A 16911-nucleotide genomic window follows, 5' to 3' on the forward strand; every position below is an offset into this window, starting at 1 on the left:
TCACAATACCGCACTGATTTCCGGTCAGAGACTGAATCTGCTTCATGCTTTGGAGAGGTTAGCAGAGAGCTCCGCGCCTATTCTACAAATAGACGCTGGGACACTGATCCGGCGCACGATGCAAGTGACAGAGTCCTTGAGGGATACACAGGAAGAATGGAAGGAATCTGAAACGGTTGAACAACTAGATCCCTTTTGAACTCGAGGAATGCCCTGAGGAGGTGGTTGTGCGGGGATAAGATGGATATGATCTTTTCCTAGTGGCTATGATTTCTCAATTTGGTATGTCGCCAAATAGAAACTTGCTCCCGCGTCTTCTTCGGCCGGTCGCTGCATGGGCTCACAGTTCCCCCAATCCTCCCTTAAATATCAAATCGCCTTCTCATCCTGTTGCTGGCCATACCTTTATCTGCTCACTACCTTCTTGAGTTCTTCCATTCACTATGGCTACTTTTAGTTTGTTTGCTATGGGCAATCCCCTGCTCGACATTCAAGTCACGGAGGGCGAGCCTCTGCTCGAGAAGTACGGTCTAAAGCCGAACGACGCTGTGCTTGCCAACGAACAGCAACTGGCTATGTGCGCATATATGCACCTAAATCCTGTTTGGATCTCACGGCCCTGAACAGCTACGATGACATTGTCAAGAACTGGAAGGTCACCTATGTCGCTGGTGGTGCCGCTCAGAACGCTGCTCGCGCTGCCGCTGTATGCCCTTAGACATTCCTCGTCCCATCGTCTTGCTGACCTGGCGTATGTAGTACGTTCTTCCGGAGAAGTCTGTCATGTACACCGGCTGTGTTGGCGAGGATGAGCTTGCGGATCAACTTCGCGCCGCCAACGCGAAGGAGGGTGTCGAGAGCGCATACCAGGTCGCCAAGGGTCAGCGGACAGGCGCATGCGCCGTCGTCATCACCGGTCACCACCGGTATGTTGAAGTGACTCTTGTTATGAACTTCTTGTTGACTTGGGTTACAGGTCGCTCTGCACGACGCTCCAGGCCGCCGAGTCATTCACCCCTTCTCACTTGTCGTCTCCCGAAATTGCTCCTCTTATCCAGAACGCCAAGTTCTTCTATGTTGGGGGCTTCTTCTTGACGCATGGTGTCGAGTCTGCGCTCGAGCTCGCCAAGCACGCGAGCAATGCCGGCAAGGTGTACACCCTCAACCTCTCTGCTCCCTTCATCCCTCAGTTCTTCAAGGCCCAGCTCCAGCAGGTCCTACCATACGTTGACATCTTGTTTGGCAACGAGAGCGAAGCCGCCTCCTATGCGGAGGCCAACGGCCTTCCGGTATGTGTAAAAGTTTGTGACTCGTGTGCCGTTCTAATACCATTGTACCAGACCAGCAGCGTTGCGGACATCGCGCAGGCTTTCGCGAATCTTGACAAGGCGAATCCCTCCCGTCCTCGCCTGGTAGTCATCACTCAGGGTGCAGAAAGCACGATTGTTGCCTCTTCCACCGACCAGACGCCAAAAGTCTTCGCCGTGCAGAAGCTCTCCGCAGAGCAGATCGTGGATACCAACGGTGCTGGCGACATGTTCGCCGGAGGCTTCTTGGGTGCCTATGTCTCTGGCAAACCCCTCGAGGAGTGTGTCGAGACTGGCCATGCCCTGGGTGCAATGTGCGTCCAGCAAGTAGGGCCGACGCTCAAGTTTCCCAAGGTGAAGATATTCTGAGTGTTTTCATTTGATCTGGGAGATAAGGGCATTCTCATCAATCGCTTTCATCTTTTCTGTTATTCTTGGGACCACTAGTCGTGAGCATCACCTGCTGCATTCGCTTCAACCGCATTGCACTCGCATTCAACTGCATAGGAAGTTTGTTGTAATAGATCAAGTAACGTAAACGTCAGAAATAGAACCATACCGTGTGACACAATGACGTTCGTTGCTTTGGTTTTCTGTCTTGGTGCTTCTCCGTTAGGGACAAATTTCAATGAGATTCGCGTTTGATCGGTGGTTACACAAGCAAGTAAGAGCTGATCACAAAATGCAAGCAAGCATGGAATGCACAGCAAACCAAGAAACCCAAAAAAGAAAGAAAGAGCATAGGGAGATATCGACGTAGAGTCCAAGTTCGTCATGCATCATATCGACGTGGAGCCTAAGCTTCGTTATACAACATATCGACATCCTCGTCCTTGGGAATTGGATTTTTCCTTGGACGGCCCCTTTTCCTCGGTACGTTCGTTGTCGCACGAGGTTTTTGCAGGATCGGGCTGCTCTCCGATACCTTGTGTTCACGAGCTGGGGAAGGCGGCCCGTCGCCAGCCCCGTCGTGTCGGTTCGACCCCTTCATATACGCCGGTCGACCCATAGGTGTGTACCACTTTGTGCCGCCATCCTCCTCCGGCGTGAAGAATTTGATTTCGTAGTCCGTCCCATTCTTGCAGGCGACAATATCGTAGCGATCGTCGTAGGAATCTATCACCTTGACGATCTCGGCCACCTTGTTGTTCGCCCTTGATTTGAGTACGAGCGCATCCATAGGACGTGGCACTGGCGTTGGCGTGAAATGCTCCCACTTTTCCGCCTTTCTGAGCTCTGTCATGAATCGCATATGTTGGAGATTTGGATCCGTGAACTCGGCAGGTGTGAGTTGGCCGCAGTTAGTCCGTTCTCGCATATGTCGACCGTACGCAAAGCCGCGAGTGAAGATTTTGCCACACCTTTCACACTGGCCAAAAGTAGCGTCAAACCTAGCGAAGACCATGTTGTCATTCTGTCCAAGTTTCTGGCGCAGCCACTCCATGTATAGGTGCTTCATGCGATGGCGCCTGGATTCAACCTCGCCGCCACTGAAGCTAGCGCACGTCTCGAATGGATTGCTCGGATTCGGATAGCCGCACATTCGAAGGACTACAGGCGTGGCGTGCCCAACTTCGGAAGGAGCAGGCGCCTTCGACTTCGCCTTGGCTGATTTCGACTTCGGTGGTTTAGGTTCCTCGTGAGTCTCCCATGGGCTGGTCTTGGCTTTAGTGGATCCCCCTCCGGTACTATCTGCGTTCGAATGCGTGGCAGGACTGGACTGCGATTTTGTGATTATTAGATACCCTTTCGTACTTGGCAACGGCTTTTCAAGTTCCCAGGACGTCATGAGTGGGTGAGTCCATGGTGCTTCAGCAGATACGAGGTCGGCGAGTGGAATCTCGGTGAAAGCTGCCAGTCTCGACTTGAATGTAGCTGACAGTGTCGCCTTCTGTTTAAGAGTGGAGGCGTACGTGCTGTTGGAGGTGGCTAAGAGATAAGCGTCTTCCTCATCCGAAGGCGGAGGCGTAGTTAAGTCAGATATAGGAGAAAGTGCTCGTGGCGGGCTGCTGGAGTCCGCTTTTCGTTCACCATGAGACGCAACTTCAGTTTCTTCGTCTGTGTGGCCAGAAGTCTGCTGGACAACGGTCACATCCATCTCCATGTCAGTGTCGAGCTCTTCCTCACTTTCAAGCTCTTCGGGCCGGGCAGAAACAACTTTGCGCTTGATTGGCTGTCGGGTGATATATGTCAACAGTTCTTTCGATGTTCTCTTTGTCGAAATAGATTTCCTGCTTCCAGAACCTTGCAGATTTTCACGGGAAGATGACAAAAGAGTAGTTACCACTCCCGGACTCTGCGAGCCATTCAGTGTGGCCTGCAAGCCTGGGATAGGTGGCGGCAAGAAGGGACTCTTAATAGGTGTGGTAGACATCCCGGCCATGTCTTCCTCAAAGTCGATCTTGGCGACTGCATGCTGGAGAGCTTTGCTGGGCTTTGCCCGGAGAAAAATAGGAGCCTGTGCCCATCCACCTTGATTTACATCCGTCAGAGATGAATATCTGTCTGTAAATTAGTATTCTGCATACCATTTTTCTTCCTTTCTTTGGAAGAGCTAAAGCTGTCAGTAGAGGAGAGGGTATTGGCGATTGTGACATCCATGTTGCACAACAACTTATTGGCCACCTCTCAGCAAACATGGATTCACCAAGAAAACTGCCACTTACTATACGGCTGATGGTAAGCAATATCCGTGGTATGTCTGGGTGGTAGTGGGGAGATGGGGAAGAGGACAAGAGGGGTATAAAATGGGCCTGTTGAAAGAGGCGACGCCGCGGCGTGTGGCCAAGAAACGTGGGCTCAACTCGCTGGACCCCGGTGCGCGGAAGCTGTCTCCGGAATCAAACTCATGCTTCTTTTGGGGACCTTGATGGGAGTTGCTATCTTTGGACGGCCTTCACAACGAGGCGCGGAGCACAGACTATGCAGCACGACTGGCGTATTTCCCCACGATTCACCACTCATCGCCGGACACGTATTCTTCTCATTTTTTCCACAAAGATCTCTCAGCCACGCATCCAGGAAAATACGCCCCAGAATTGTGGCAGGAAGCTAGTCCGGGGGTTCTACCACAATTTTTCGGCACAGCAATTCACATCTGTGCATCTCGTCATGGACATTGCGGAATTATCCCTGTTCCATTCACCCGGTGGCAATGCCAATTTTGCATCTTCTGATGTATTCTTGATGAAGCCACTCGCTGTACGTGCTGTACGTGTCACCACCCCTTTGCATGACGACAATATTTCTCAGTGTCCAAGCTATATATCCTATCACAGAAGACATGTTGCGCAAAATTCACCACGCCCATTACCTCCTTTCGTTAACAGCCCCCTTTTTTTTCTCCATATTCGTCAAAAGTCATTTCCCTAGCCAGAGGTGCCAGACAGCGATTTTTGCCTTCAGAGCAGGCCTTATATAGAGAACAGCATATGCTGACATACGGTGTTCGCGCTTATCATGGGTCGCTGGACAAAGAATGGATCCTCAAGCACGAGAAACTAGTATGCTGCACATGGTTTCTTACTCTTTTCACCCTGACAGTGTTCATCATCTTCCCGTTTCCAAAAATCAGCATGAACACGTATTTTCCTGATAGGTCTAGAAAACTCACTGTTTGGTCATTGCAGAAGAAAGGCCAGGTGGCCAATTTGCGACGTGCAAGCATCGGCTGAACGAACGCCACTGCATCCCAGAGAGTACTGCACCCAAGGACGGTATTCAGTGGGACGGGCGGTTCTCTTGACTGTGTTTGTATTATCTAGAGCCTCATAAACGTAGGGAAAGCCCTTGTCTGCCAGTGGCATGAACCTGAAAAGAAAAGACGTGCCGGAAATGTACACCTTTCTAAAGGGAATAGCCAAAATCACGGTACAAATAAGAAAGAAGGTTTAACATCCGAAGAAATCAAGCAGCTCGATGAATTGACAACCCCGTGCATTCATTCAACCCACTGAAACTGGCTTGCACAGCAGAGGGCTTATGCCCACCATCACGGTATGGGCTGATCATTGGAAGCAATATGTTGTACTGGGCCACGGAAAGCACACGGGAACAACTGTAAGCAATGCATGCTCTTACTAAGCGCTGTGTATAAAGTTGTGCGGTTCGTGCGCTTTTTGCGCGGGTCAAATACAGAAAATGATGGAAAAGAAGGTTAAGAAAAGCGCCAGACAGAGCACTGATTATAACAGACAAAAGGAGCAAATGATGGAGTTGGAAAATAACAAGTCCGCAGAGGGATGGCACTAAGAGAGAAGTGGTTGATTCAATACTTACGATGAAACGTTGGACGATGCCGGGGTTCGGCTCCGAGACCTCCGGACTCATGTCTCTCCGGAGGCGCCTCCGTTCAATCGGCCCGTCGCTACCCCCTGAGAATCGTCCCCAGAAACTGATCTTGGCCGCCACAACTATGATTCATTAATTTATGACTATCGATCAAGAGATACCGACTGTGGAGTTGGAAGTGGATAGGCTATAACAAGGTGCGTCATGTCCCAGAACTCCATCGACCACCTCGTTGACACCTTTGCAGACTCATGGAACGAGAAATCAGCATCTTCAAGTCGCGTCGGAGCTCTGTCGCTACGTCGTCGAGCTCGAAGCCGTCTCTAGTCGGCCAGTCAGAAGAGGGTACAAATATTCCAAATGGACGCTCCATCACCGACGTGCTTATTGTGGACGTACTGGAGCTCATCCTCGCCATGATCGACGAGATGTACTATGACGGCTTGATTTCCCGACTAGACATACTGTCCCTCGCCAAGTCATGCAAGTACTTTCATGCTTCGGCGAACCCGTTGATATATCGGACAATCACTTTTGATTGCCATATGAACAAGGCCATATACGAGAAATCCTGGTCCTGTTGCAACAGCTTGGCGAAGCGTCCGCACCTGGCCCAGCTCGTTCGAATTTGCATTATCAAGGACAGCTACGACTTCTGGGATGGACTTGATCATTTTCCGAAACAGTGGAAGTCTGTGATTATACCCGCACTCACGAATATGGTCAATCTACGAGAGCTGCGTTGGCAGAGGACGTCTTTTTCGCCTGCGCTATGGAAACTGGTCGGTTCGATGGAACATCTCGAGTCCTTGCACCTTCAACAATGCAGCGTTCGCACCCCACCCTCTCGGAAGTCAAAGAAGAATAACGAAGGGCCGGAGATACCATGTTTCCCGAGTTTGCGCAATCTCACTCTGACGGACCTCAATATGCGACATGGGGATGATGAAGTAGTACTCGGGTTGATTGACGATATCCTGGGGTCAAACCGGTCGCTCTCAATTGGAGCGAACAAGCCAATATTTTGGAGACACATACAGGACCATATGCCTGATCCGATACGCCTCAAACGGCTTTATATGCTGGATGTTGGCTCGGAGATGACGTTATCTCCCGAGCTCGTTTCAAGCATACTGCAGCAGACGACAGAGCTCACGGAGCTCATGGTCTATATCCACAGCGAGACGCTCGACACTGTTATGCAACTTTTACCCAAAGACGCTCTGCCTGAGCTCAGTGTCTTCTCCGGCAATCCTGCTGTGGCGAAAGCACTTGTCCCAGGCCGTGCTGTGCATACGGTTTGCTTGAACGCCGCTGCGCCATCCGTGCCGATCGGACCGCTTGCATTCTTGCCTGACCCCGGCTTGAATCTCGTCGGGTATCTCGCGTCGCTGGAGAGTCTACAATTGTCCACCGTGCAGATCGTGCACTTCGACTTGTTGCTTCCCGACTTCGAGACGGCGTACGAGATGCCGATCATGCAACAGCTGCCCGATTTCCTCCCTCATTTGCGGATCCTCGCTGTGCATGGCCCGTATAATGGTGCTGTTAACAATAATGTACGTCTTCGAAGAGTCAAAGAGTGGTGTGCGTGGCTGACGAGTGTAACAGAGACTGACGGAAGCCGTCGGCTTGTTTGTCATGGGTCGACTGCCCTATCTAGAAGACTTTTCCTTCCACGTGAACTACCTTCGATATCGGTCATCGCCCGGTTTCAATCTCCGATGGCAGCACGACCTGATCATGGAATGGTCCAAACTTTGCCCGACACTCTCCGTCGTTCAGATTTCATCGGTTATACACTGGCTACGCTCGGTTGGCCAATGGCAGCCCGCACTGAAAGGTCGAGACGCCTGGACACGTCTAACAGAAGGGATCCAATGGCTCACGAGTAGTAATAAGGATCTGATGGAGTATGACTGGAACGGTACATTGGCAGGATGGCTTGGGGATCGGAGGTGGAGAGTGAGAGATACAGGAAAGGAGCCTGCGGTACTGAGGACCCTCCAGGCTGCGGTCCAGAGGGTGTCTCTCCGGAACCGGGTGAACAATCAACGGTCTGTTGTCGCCGATGCACTTGCCGAAGGGTCCAGGATGAAGGACAGCGGAGCGGAGTCGGCGGATCGTGCCCGTTTTCGATGATAGCAACCAGCATGGGGCGCGACGAACGTGCAGTCACAGTGATCGATACCCACAACCATACCTTATGACTGTGGGCGTCAAGACCTGGGTTAGGAGGGAGCAGTGATATATCAAGGGTCAAGGGTGCTATGATGTGCTTTGAGTAAGCCCGGCCGTCGATAGAGTTGACCGGCTCAGCCTATCGGTGTTGGTATGGGTATCCATAGTTTCTCTTCGGGCCTGGTTCGATACGCAGTTGCAACTGCCAGTCTAATTCGGAATACGCTCGTAATGATGACATGGCGTGACATTGAAGCAATATTTGGTTGCATTAATGCCTCGGATTTCAACGATGGCTTCGACGGCTGCGGGACAATAGGGGACTGGCTAACCCGACGAATCCGTTGCACGGCTGGAATGCCCTGGAAGGAACCCGACGGAAGCAGATGCGCAGCCTCCCCATTAAGCGGGGTATATAAGCCAACTACGCCGCTTGTCCCCGTTTCATCTCCCCCTGTCTCGCACAACCACCCCCAGATACATCGTCCTCCTCAACAAGCACTCTACAACCACTATCAACCATGCAGATCTTTGTGAAGACTCTTACTGGCAAGACCATCACTCTCGAGGTCGAGTCCAGCGACACCATTGACAATGTCAAGGCTAAGATCCAAGATAAGGAGGGGTGAGTCAGCCACATCTACCACAGGTAACGCATATATTGACCTATTGTCTGTAGCATTCCCCCCGACCAGCAGCGCCTGATCTTCGCTGGCAAACAGCTTGAGGATGGCCGCACCCTGTCGGATTACAACATCCAGAAGGAGTCGACGCTCCACCTCGTCCTCCGTCTTCGTGGTGGTATGCAGATCTTCGTCAAGACTCTGACCGGCAAGACGATCACTCTTGAGGTCGAGTCGAGCGACACTATCGATAACGTCAAGGCCAAGATTCAGGACAAGGAGGGTATTCCTCCTGACCAGCAGCGCCTTATCTTCGCTGGGAAGCAGCTTGAGGATGGCCGCACCCTCTCCGACTACAACATCCAGAAGGAATCCACCCTTCACTTGGTTCTTCGTCTCCGTGGTGGCATGCAGATCTTTGTGAAGACCCTGACCGGCAAGACCATCACACTCGAGGTTGAGTCATCGGACACTATCGATAACGTCAAGGCCAAGATCCAGGATAAGGAGGGCATTCCCCCTGATCAGCAGCGTCTCATCTTCGCCGGCAAGCAGCTGGAAGACGGTCGCACACTCTCGGACTACAACATTCAGAAGGAGTCAACGCTTCACCTTGTGCTTCGTCTCCGCGGTGGTATGCAAATCTTCGTCAAGACGTTGACGGGAAAGACCATCACGCTCGAAGTCGAATCGTCGGATACCATTGATAACGTCAAGGCCAAGATTCAGGACAAGGAGGGCATCCCTCCCGATCAGCAGCGCCTGATCTTCGCCGGCAAGCAGCTCGAGGACGGTCGCACCCTTTCCGACTACAATATCCAGAAGGAGTCTACCCTTCATCTCGTGCTGCGTCTCCGTGGTGGTATGCAGATTTTCGTGAAGACTTTGACTGGCAAGACGATCACTCTCGAAGTCGAGTCCAGCGACACCATCGACAATGTGAAGGCGAAGATCCAGGACAAGGAGGGTATCCCTCCCGACCAGCAGCGTCTTATCTTCGCTGGCAAGCAGCTCGAGGATGGCCGCACTCTGAGCGACTACAACATCCAGAAGGAGTCCACGCTGCACCTTGTCCTTCGTCTCCGTGGTGGGCAGTGAGCGTCTTCGCTGTCTGAGCAGGGATTCTCCATTGTATGCATCCGTCACGCTGTAGGTTGGGTAGGATTGGTCTGAAATAAATAGACATCCTGTCATGTAACAAACAATAACATCCATCGTGTTCAACATTGTGTCCACTTGTGTGATTGGTCTGTACCGCCCAGAACGCAGAGCCCGAGCGGCACAACGTAAGGACAAACGATGACCCGCGGGGGAACGTCCTCCCTGGCGGTGGTCCCCTGATGTCCACACCATACAGGATCAACATTCTCTTGCCTCATTTATAATGTGGAGAGGGCGTAGGATGTGCTGGGCATCCTCGACCTCCCGACTCTTACTCTGTCGCCTGTATCTACCCAGCTTGCTGCTATCTGCCTAGAGTTCGAGTGAGGGAACATGACTGCGCTCAACATCACCGACGAAGACCTACTGAAGCTCAAGGGGAAAGTGACGATCCTCACCGGTGCGTCGCCTTCTCATACCATTGCATTGCATATCATACCAGTCAACAAACGCCGATGACCCCTCGTAGGCGGCTCAGCCGGTATCGGACTCGCCACCTCCAAGCTCTTCTCCGCAAACGGTGCGATCCTATACATCGGCGACCTGCGCCCTCCGCCCCCCTCCGTCCTCCTTCCAGGATCCACGTTCCTCAAAACGGACGTGACGCGCTGGGAGGACCTGCTCTCCCTCTTCCACCGCGCGTGGGAGGATCATGGACGTATCGATATCGTGCTCCCTAATGCTGGTGTGGGGGAGATAGAGGACATGTTCGCGGACACGCTCGACGCGGACGGGAAGCTAGAACGTCCGAAGTACAAGGTGCTGGATATCAACCTCGGGGGCGTGCTGGACTGCGTGAAGATCGCCGTGTATCATATGAAGAAACAGCAGGAAGGTGGGAGCATTGTCATGACCGGGAGCACGGCGAGTTATCTGGGAGAACCGATCCCGCAGTATACGACTGCGAAGCATGGGGTGCGTCGCGGGTTTCCCTTCTATGCGTGTTGGAGGCGCGGCTGATTAGCGTCGGCGTGGATGTGCGTGTGCGTGTTGTAGCTGCTCGGGCTGATGCGCGCTACGAAGAAGAATCTGCTCAAGCACGGAATCACGATCAACCTCGTCTGTCCATGGATGACCGAGTCCAACCTCATGTTCGATTCTCTCCGTGAAGCGCTCATCAAGCACCACATCCCGATCAACGACCCCACCTCGATCGGCAAAGCCCTGGCTTACAGCGCCGTCTCTGGGCAGGACTGGACGGGGCGGACGATCTATGTTGCTGATAATACGTTTACGGAGATCGAGAGCAAGGTGCAGGAGCTGGAGCCGGGCTGGTTGGGAGAGAAGAACGCGAGGGAGTTTAGGGAGGCGGAGAAGGTGGATTATTTTGGTGATGACCAGCCGCAGCCGGGGAATTGGACAGAGTGAGGGAAGAGGATGGGGCTCATACTTGAAGGTAATGAGGTACGCAGTCTAGCTGAGTGGGAGTACAGATGGAATATGGGTACATAAAATTCATTCTTTAGCTTCTTTACAAGCACGTCGTGTTCCCCCTCTCCCTACGCCTTCAACCACTTTGCATGAACTGCCAGTAGAGGCGCCGTCAGCTCCATCCCTTACAAAAAGAAAACACTCACAAGCAACATGTTCCTCCGCAAAGCTCATAATAAAATAATAACTATGATCATATCCTTCCCTCTTCCTCCCCTGCACTCCCTCCACTCCCAACTCCTTCACCTTGTTCAAAAAGTTCTCTGGCAACAGCTGGCCAGAGAGGTAGAACTCGTCCGCGTCCCCCCAGTCGAACAGGATCCTCAGTCCCTCCTTCACCCGGCTTAGCCCAAGGAGCTCAGTAGCGTCCCACTCCTTGCCTTCCTCCACCCCTCCCTTCAAGTACCCAGCAAACGCCTTCTTCCCCCAAGGGCACAGCCTAGGGTTGGTAATAGGCGCAAAAGCGCTACAGGACCTGTACTGCCCGCTCTTGAGGTACAGCGTGAGCGCGCCATGCCCGCCCATCGAGTGGCCCATTATCCCCTGTCTCTCCAAATCCAAGGCCAACCCGGTTTCCCGCAACAGCTCAGGCAGTTCATGCGTCACGTATGTGTACCCCTGGTAGGCAGCATACGAAGGGTGGGAAGCGTCGATATAGAACCCGGCGCCGGTGCCAAAGTCCCATGAAAGGGTGTCGTTAGGGCTGTTAGAGCCCCGGGGGGAAGTATCGGGGAAGACGAGCGCGATGCCGTGTTTCGCAGCGGGGGACTCGAAGGTGCCTTTCATCGCTCTGCCAGCCGGCGTCAACAGCTATCCCTACTGCAGTGGAGGGAATGGGGGGTACCCACCCGGTATCTTCGTCACATGTCAGCCCGGCAAGATAGTACAACACCGAAAAGGGGCCTTCTCCCTCGGGGACGAAGACATTAAACTTTGTCTCGAGGCCGTAGGACTCTGACTGCGGGCGGGGAAGTTAGCGCTAACGTGGGGCATCGAAGAAAGGGGGACGGACGTGAGCGCTGAATTTTGTGAGATGGCCGGAGAAACATTTGTTGGTTTTTACTTTGGTTACGGGCATGTTTGGGAGGAGAGATGGGGCTGACGATTGCAAGGTGGAAGTGACGGTTGACAGTTAACAGCAGGAGAGGTGGGCATGTATCAACCAGCAATCACACAAGTCCGAGGAGTGGACAAAGGGATGAGTGGAGGTCCAACGTATATGTTTCATCCCGGTAAAGTGAACACGCGACGTCATAGACAATGAGGAGACAATGCGAACCCTGAACAACATTTTCAGGCATTACCACAGTCATACAATACACAACACAACACCACCTCTTACGCACGCTATTCCTGCTTCTCAAACTGCCTCATAGCCCAAATCATCAGCCTCTCCGCCCCTCCCTCTCCCAAAACGCCCACCACAGCTGCCTGCAGCCCATGCATCCAGTAAGGGAACACGACCCTCCTTGTACCGCCGACGACTCTCACCGCTCCCCGGGCATACTCTTCTGCCGAAGGAACGGTCAGAGACCGCCTCATCACCCCCGAAGAGTTTAGCACTGTAGCGGTTTGCAGGTAGTGGACTTTGACTTGGGACCCGGAGATCCGCTCGTCCAAGTCTAAGGCATGCGTAAACCGGTCGAGAAAGGCCTTGCTCCCCGCATAAGCGGCAAAATGCGGCGGAGGGATCACACCTGCCATGCTACCCACGTTGAGTAGGAGCGTGGGGTAGGGCTGGCGCAGGAGGGGGAGGAGGGTGTGCGTGAGCCAGAATGGGAAGAGGGCGTTGATGTGCACTGTTCGGGTCACGTCGGCCAGGGGCTGTTGGTCGAACCTGCGCATACGTAGCGGGGTTAGTGAGTTCGGGTGCGGGGGAAGGGGGAAGGAGGACGCACGAGAGCGTTTGAAGCTTGGACCCGCCGACGTTGTTCACCAGTACGGTGATCTCCAGCTGCTCGAACCTCTTTCTCACCGCGGGCCAATCGACGTCTTCAGCTGCGTCCTGCACCCAGAGGAGGACGTCCTTCCCCTTCCCCTTTTTCTTTTCCTTTTCCTTTTGCAGGGCGAGGATCTCTTCCCTGACTTTCGCTAGCTTTGGGGGATTCCGCCCGTGGAGGATGATGTTGAACCCCCATTTTGCGAATTCGAGCGCGAGGGCACGGCCGATCCCGTCTGAGGCGCCTGTGATGAGTGCGTAGGAGTGGGGGGAATGGAGGTACAGGGGGAGAGAGGGTTGTCGGAGGTGGGAATGGAGGAAATAGAGTGTGCGGATTAGGTGTGGGAGGAGGAGGAGGGCGAGGAGGAGGAAGAGGATGAGTTCTGTTTGGGTTGACATGGGACTTGGGGGGATTGGGAGGGAGAGGGAAGGGGAGTGGGGTACATGGCCGGGAACGGGGATGGAGATGAGATTAATATAAGGTGTTTAGAGTTCAGAGTCGGAAAGAGAGGGCGCACAAGGGACGAAAAAGGGACAGAGAAGCATATTTCGGTTGCAGAGAAGCATTTGGGGTTAGCTGATACCGGCGGTTTGTTGATAGTCATGAGGAGTTAACAACAGTAAGGGTAGGTAACCGGCCGCCGAATATCTTTCTCCTTTGAACTTTACAGGATATCGATAGGATACCCCTCGTGGTGAGTCGCTTTACATTAAAATAGTTGAAGAATATGAGAATGATGAGATTAGAGCGGGAGCGAGATAGCAGAAACGTTAACGAGGCACACTCCTCTGCTGGCCATTAAGATTCATCAATAGAAGTGTAATGGATCGGCAACTATCGGCCAATAAGTGAAAGCATGTGAAAAGTTATCGGCGTTAGTTCCGTCTTCCCTTCACTAGCCGGCACACACTCTCCCCTTCTCACTCTCTCCTCCTCTTGCAATATGCGCCCCTCTCCTCGTTCACTCATCCGCATTCTTGTACCTGTAAAACGGTATATTTATCTTCTCTCTCATAACACTACTCTACTCACAATAGCAGATGTGTAGACTACGCAGTAAAGATACGCGTCAACGCACAGCAGACAGGCATAGACACAAACGTCAAGCACTCCATGGTACGCACTCATTTCCTCCTTATTACCTCGCTCACACTCTCCAGAACCCGTTTGACGAAATCGGTACGCCCTCCCCTCTCATCCCCCTAAAGATCCTGCTAACCCTCCTCAGCTGTGGAAGAGGCCGTCCGCCTGCGTCAAAAGTTCACCTCCAAAATCGAGCAAGTCACCGCCATATCCATCGGCACCGCCAAATCCCAAGAAACGCTGCGCACAGCCCTGGCCATGGGCGCCGACACGGCCTTGCACGTCGAAGTCCCTGAGTCGGGGAGTGAGACGCTTGAGCCTCTCTCGGTTGCCAAGGTCCTGCGCGCTGTTGTGGCCAAGAAAGGACCTTTTGACCTCGTCATTCTAGGAAAGCAGGCTATTGATGACGATTATGGCCAGACGGGGCAGATGCTGGCCGGGTTGCTAGGGTGGGGGCAGGCGACGTACGCTAGTGGGGTGGAGCTAGATTTGGACAAGGGTTGGGCGGATGTAACGCGGGAGGTGGATGAGGGGAGTGAACTGGTCAGGGTGAGACTACCGGCGGTTATCACTACTGATCTGAGGTGCGTGCACTTGCATGTAATGGAGCATGAACTGACCCTTCTCTGTGTAGGCTGAATCGTACCCCCCCTTCCCTTTCCCTTCCGGTTCGTCACTAACTGACCCCCGCAGAACCCCGCTACGCCTCCCTACCGAATATAATGAAAGCGAAAAAGAAGCCGCTGGAGAAACTGACGCCTCAGGACCTAGGGGTGGACATCACTCCCCAGCTAGAGATCCTCAAGGTTGAGGAACCGAAGAAGAGAGTTGGGGGGCAGAAGGTGCGTCGTCTGGCTCGCGCTCACTGTTTGTGGGGGGTTTGGGGCAGAAGCTGATTTTTTGGGGTGTTGTAGGTGAAAGACGTGGATGAGCTTGTTGAGAAGCTGAAAGAGGCGGGGGTGCTCCCTGGCGTATGAGGGCAAATGACGAAAGAGGGGACAAAATGACGGGTACAGTACGTTCAACCATGCGTGTTGCGCTTCGCTAATGCGTTGCAGAGGAATGCATACATGGCGTGGGATGGAATATGTTCCTGTTCCTGTTACATGCAGAATAGCGTATGGTATACTACGTGGGTAATAGGAAACTGTGCAACAACTCTGAGACTTGAAGAACGAGCTGAGTTTTGACCGAATTCTGGTGCGCTGGGATAAGACTGAGAGAGCAGACAGCAGACAGTGCTTGAAGTGTTTGCATGGAAGGGGTCTGATGACTCGAACAAGGGGAGAGCTGCATGAGAGTGGGAGATGGCCATCATTGGCGCCTGAGTATTGTATCCCCCCTCCCTCTCGTCTCATGTTCTCTGTCACAGGGTCCCCACTGTCAACATCAAAGATCTTCAAGCCTAGGACAAGGCAGAAGATTCTTTGAATCTACTAATGTAAGTATGAACATTAGTATTATTTAATTGCCCTTGCTGACAGTCCACAGATGCATTTTGTGACAGTGAGATCATGACATTAGTAGGGTTAGGGTTAGGGTCAGGAGTGTATGGGATCAGAAGACTGGCTGAAGTTGGGGACCAGTGCTTTTCCTCTTCCTGCTGTAAAATGTTCCACTGAACAACACTCATCAGCAAACTTTTGGAATCATGGACTTGGTGCTGTCAGGTGTGTTGTGTGTCACAGGTGTAAAGAGGATGTTGTTGAGCTCTGGGTTATAGGATGAGCCAAGCACAAGATGGCAGATAGGGACTGACAAAGGGGGTGTCAGGGGACATCCCTAAAATCAATTGTGAACAGCTACAATTGACAACAATCAGAGCACAGTCACATGGCATGACACCCCAAATGACAGCTGATACTACAATCACCTGACTCCAAGAAGGACATATCCCAGAACATGAGATGTCAGTCATAGATTGTGCAGGACCAACCAGACAAAAGACATAAGGTGCCTGCCCTAAACAAGCTGTATAGTCAGCCACAGACTTTGCTTCCTTTTTACTTCCATACCTAGACATATATAGAACCCTAGGTATAGCCCCTGTAGCTCTTTAGAGCTAATCTCTTAGGAACCCCATGGTCCAAGGTCATTAGGTTCTAAACACAAAGCTTTAATCATTCTGAATGTGCACATGACACACACACAATTGTGCCTGTTGGCTGCCAATCCCCACTTACTCTATAACACCCCTGTTGATCACTCTGTTTGTGAACAAATGTTGAGGTATTGATTGACATATGACTCACTACTCTCTGCTTTGCTTGTCACCTGTTTGGTTATTTGATCATCAACAATTGTTGGATCATGTTGCCTTCACACCAGGCCAATGAAGAGCTCAAACTTTCTGATGCTGAGGCCCAGATGTCCAGCATAGGGGAACAGAAGCAAGGATGCACTCTCCCATCAAACTGCACAGGAGCTGAAGGAGTTCAACTTAACTTTGGCCAGTGAATATTTATTCTTTAGTTAAGTTAAGGCAGACCTTTCCCCATCAGTTGAGAAACTGTTGTATCCCTCTATGCACTGGTATAAGCTCAATATATTGAATTGATTGTCTGCATGTTTTGACATGATCAACTCTGGCCAGACAACTGTCAGGGCACCAGCTCATTGCTTGGTCAAGAGACATGACTAAGCCTTTATGACATGGAAGTAGCTGGTATACCTTGGCATGTGCTGGAACCTGCTGGAAGGATTGGATGGTCAGGTGACCTGCTGTGCATGGCTGTGCATGACCTCATATGACCTCATCCTTGGTCATATGACCTGATCACCTGATTAGGCTGAGTAAGCAAGATGTCCTAGCAGGTTCCACCACAGAGGTATAAATATAAGGCCTACTCTGCCTGGGGACTGTCTCTTCAGACTTGGTCTCTTAGGATCATCCAC

The 16911-nt window shown here is 52.3% G+C and overlaps 8 protein-coding genes across 8 annotated transcripts; 5 read left to right on the forward strand and 3 right to left on the reverse strand.

Annotated features, from left to right (window-relative positions):
• Nucleotides 1-396: 396 nt before the first annotated feature.
• Nucleotides 397-1868, forward strand: DACRYDRAFT_23608 (Ribokinase-like protein). Its single transcript, XM_040773308.1, has 5 exons — nucleotides 397-577; nucleotides 628-706; nucleotides 760-926; nucleotides 977-1289; nucleotides 1341-1868. Exons 1-5 carry the CDS (start codon nucleotides 444-446, stop codon nucleotides 1674-1676), a joined length of 1029 nt encoding a protein of 342 aa, XP_040627030.1. The 5' UTR covers nucleotides 397-443; the 3' UTR covers nucleotides 1677-1868.
• A 60-nt stretch (nucleotides 1869-1928) lies between these two features.
• DACRYDRAFT_117697 (uncharacterized protein) lies at nucleotides 1929-3908 on the reverse strand (the record flags this gene model as incomplete). Its single annotated transcript, XM_040770437.1, has 2 exons — nucleotides 1929-3779; nucleotides 3836-3908. The coding sequence occupies 2 exons, from the start codon at nucleotides 3906-3908 to the stop codon at nucleotides 2104-2106; spliced, it is 1749 nt and encodes a 582-aa protein (XP_040627031.1). The 3' UTR covers nucleotides 1929-2103.
• A 1786-nt stretch (nucleotides 3909-5694) lies between these two features.
• DACRYDRAFT_101163 (uncharacterized protein) lies at nucleotides 5695-7833 on the forward strand. Its single transcript, XM_040767530.1, has 3 exons — nucleotides 5695-5794; nucleotides 5845-7156; nucleotides 7209-7833. Exons 2-3 carry the CDS (start codon nucleotides 5849-5851, stop codon nucleotides 7737-7739), a joined length of 1839 nt encoding a protein of 612 aa, XP_040627032.1. The 5' UTR covers nucleotides 5695-5794; nucleotides 5845-5848; the 3' UTR covers nucleotides 7740-7833.
• A 466-nt stretch (nucleotides 7834-8299) lies between these two features.
• Nucleotides 8300-9499, forward strand: DACRYDRAFT_55346 (ubiquitin; the record flags this gene model as incomplete). The annotated part of the gene is made up of 2 exons (XM_040775316.1): nucleotides 8300-8403; nucleotides 8458-9499. The coding sequence occupies 2 exons, from the start codon at nucleotides 8300-8302 to the stop codon at nucleotides 9497-9499; spliced, it is 1146 nt and encodes a 381-aa protein (XP_040627033.1).
• Nucleotides 9500-9895: 396 nt separating this feature from the next.
• On the forward strand, nucleotides 9896-10937 carry DACRYDRAFT_69127 (short chain dehydrogenase/ reductase; the record flags this gene model as incomplete). Its single annotated transcript, XM_040775892.1, has 3 exons — nucleotides 9896-9962; nucleotides 10032-10477; nucleotides 10559-10937. The coding sequence occupies 3 exons, from the start codon at nucleotides 9896-9898 to the stop codon at nucleotides 10928-10930; spliced, it is 885 nt and encodes a 294-aa protein (XP_040627034.1). The 3' UTR covers nucleotides 10931-10937.
• A 119-nt stretch (nucleotides 10938-11056) lies between these two features.
• Nucleotides 11057-12071, reverse strand: DACRYDRAFT_95872 (alpha/beta-hydrolase; the record flags this gene model as incomplete). Its single annotated transcript, XM_040777326.1, has 4 exons — nucleotides 11057-11087; nucleotides 11140-11783; nucleotides 11842-11951; nucleotides 12006-12071. 4 exons carry the CDS (start codon nucleotides 12069-12071, stop codon nucleotides 11062-11064), a joined length of 846 nt encoding a protein of 281 aa, XP_040627035.1. The 3' UTR covers nucleotides 11057-11061.
• A 353-nt stretch (nucleotides 12072-12424) lies between these two features.
• DACRYDRAFT_27013 (NADP-binding protein) lies at nucleotides 12425-13196 on the reverse strand (the record flags this gene model as incomplete). The annotated part of the gene is made up of 2 exons (XM_040774291.1): nucleotides 12425-12830; nucleotides 12892-13196. Coding segments are annotated over 2 exons (711 nt in total), but the record flags the coding sequence as incomplete, so codon positions are not given.
• Nucleotides 13197-13876: 680 nt separating this feature from the next.
• Nucleotides 13877-15091, forward strand: DACRYDRAFT_69136 (electron transfer flavo protein beta subunit; the record flags this gene model as incomplete). The annotated part of the gene is made up of 8 exons (XM_040775893.1): nucleotides 13877-13926; nucleotides 13974-14049; nucleotides 14094-14112; nucleotides 14162-14600; nucleotides 14651-14658; nucleotides 14710-14858; nucleotides 14931-15026; nucleotides 15075-15091. The coding sequence occupies 7 exons, from the start codon at nucleotides 13877-13879 to the stop codon at nucleotides 14991-14993; spliced, it is 804 nt and encodes a 267-aa protein (XP_040627037.1). The 3' UTR covers nucleotides 14994-15026; nucleotides 15075-15091.
• Nucleotides 15092-16911: the final 1820 nt, after the last annotated feature.

This window comes from Dacryopinax primogenitus, assembly GCF_000292625.1.
Source record: "Dacryopinax primogenitus strain DJM-731 SS1 chromosome Unknown DACRYscaffold_14, whole genome shotgun sequence".
In the NCBI taxonomy this organism is placed as follows: Eukaryota; Fungi; Basidiomycota; class Dacrymycetes; order Dacrymycetales; family Dacrymycetaceae; genus Dacryopinax; species Dacryopinax primogenitus.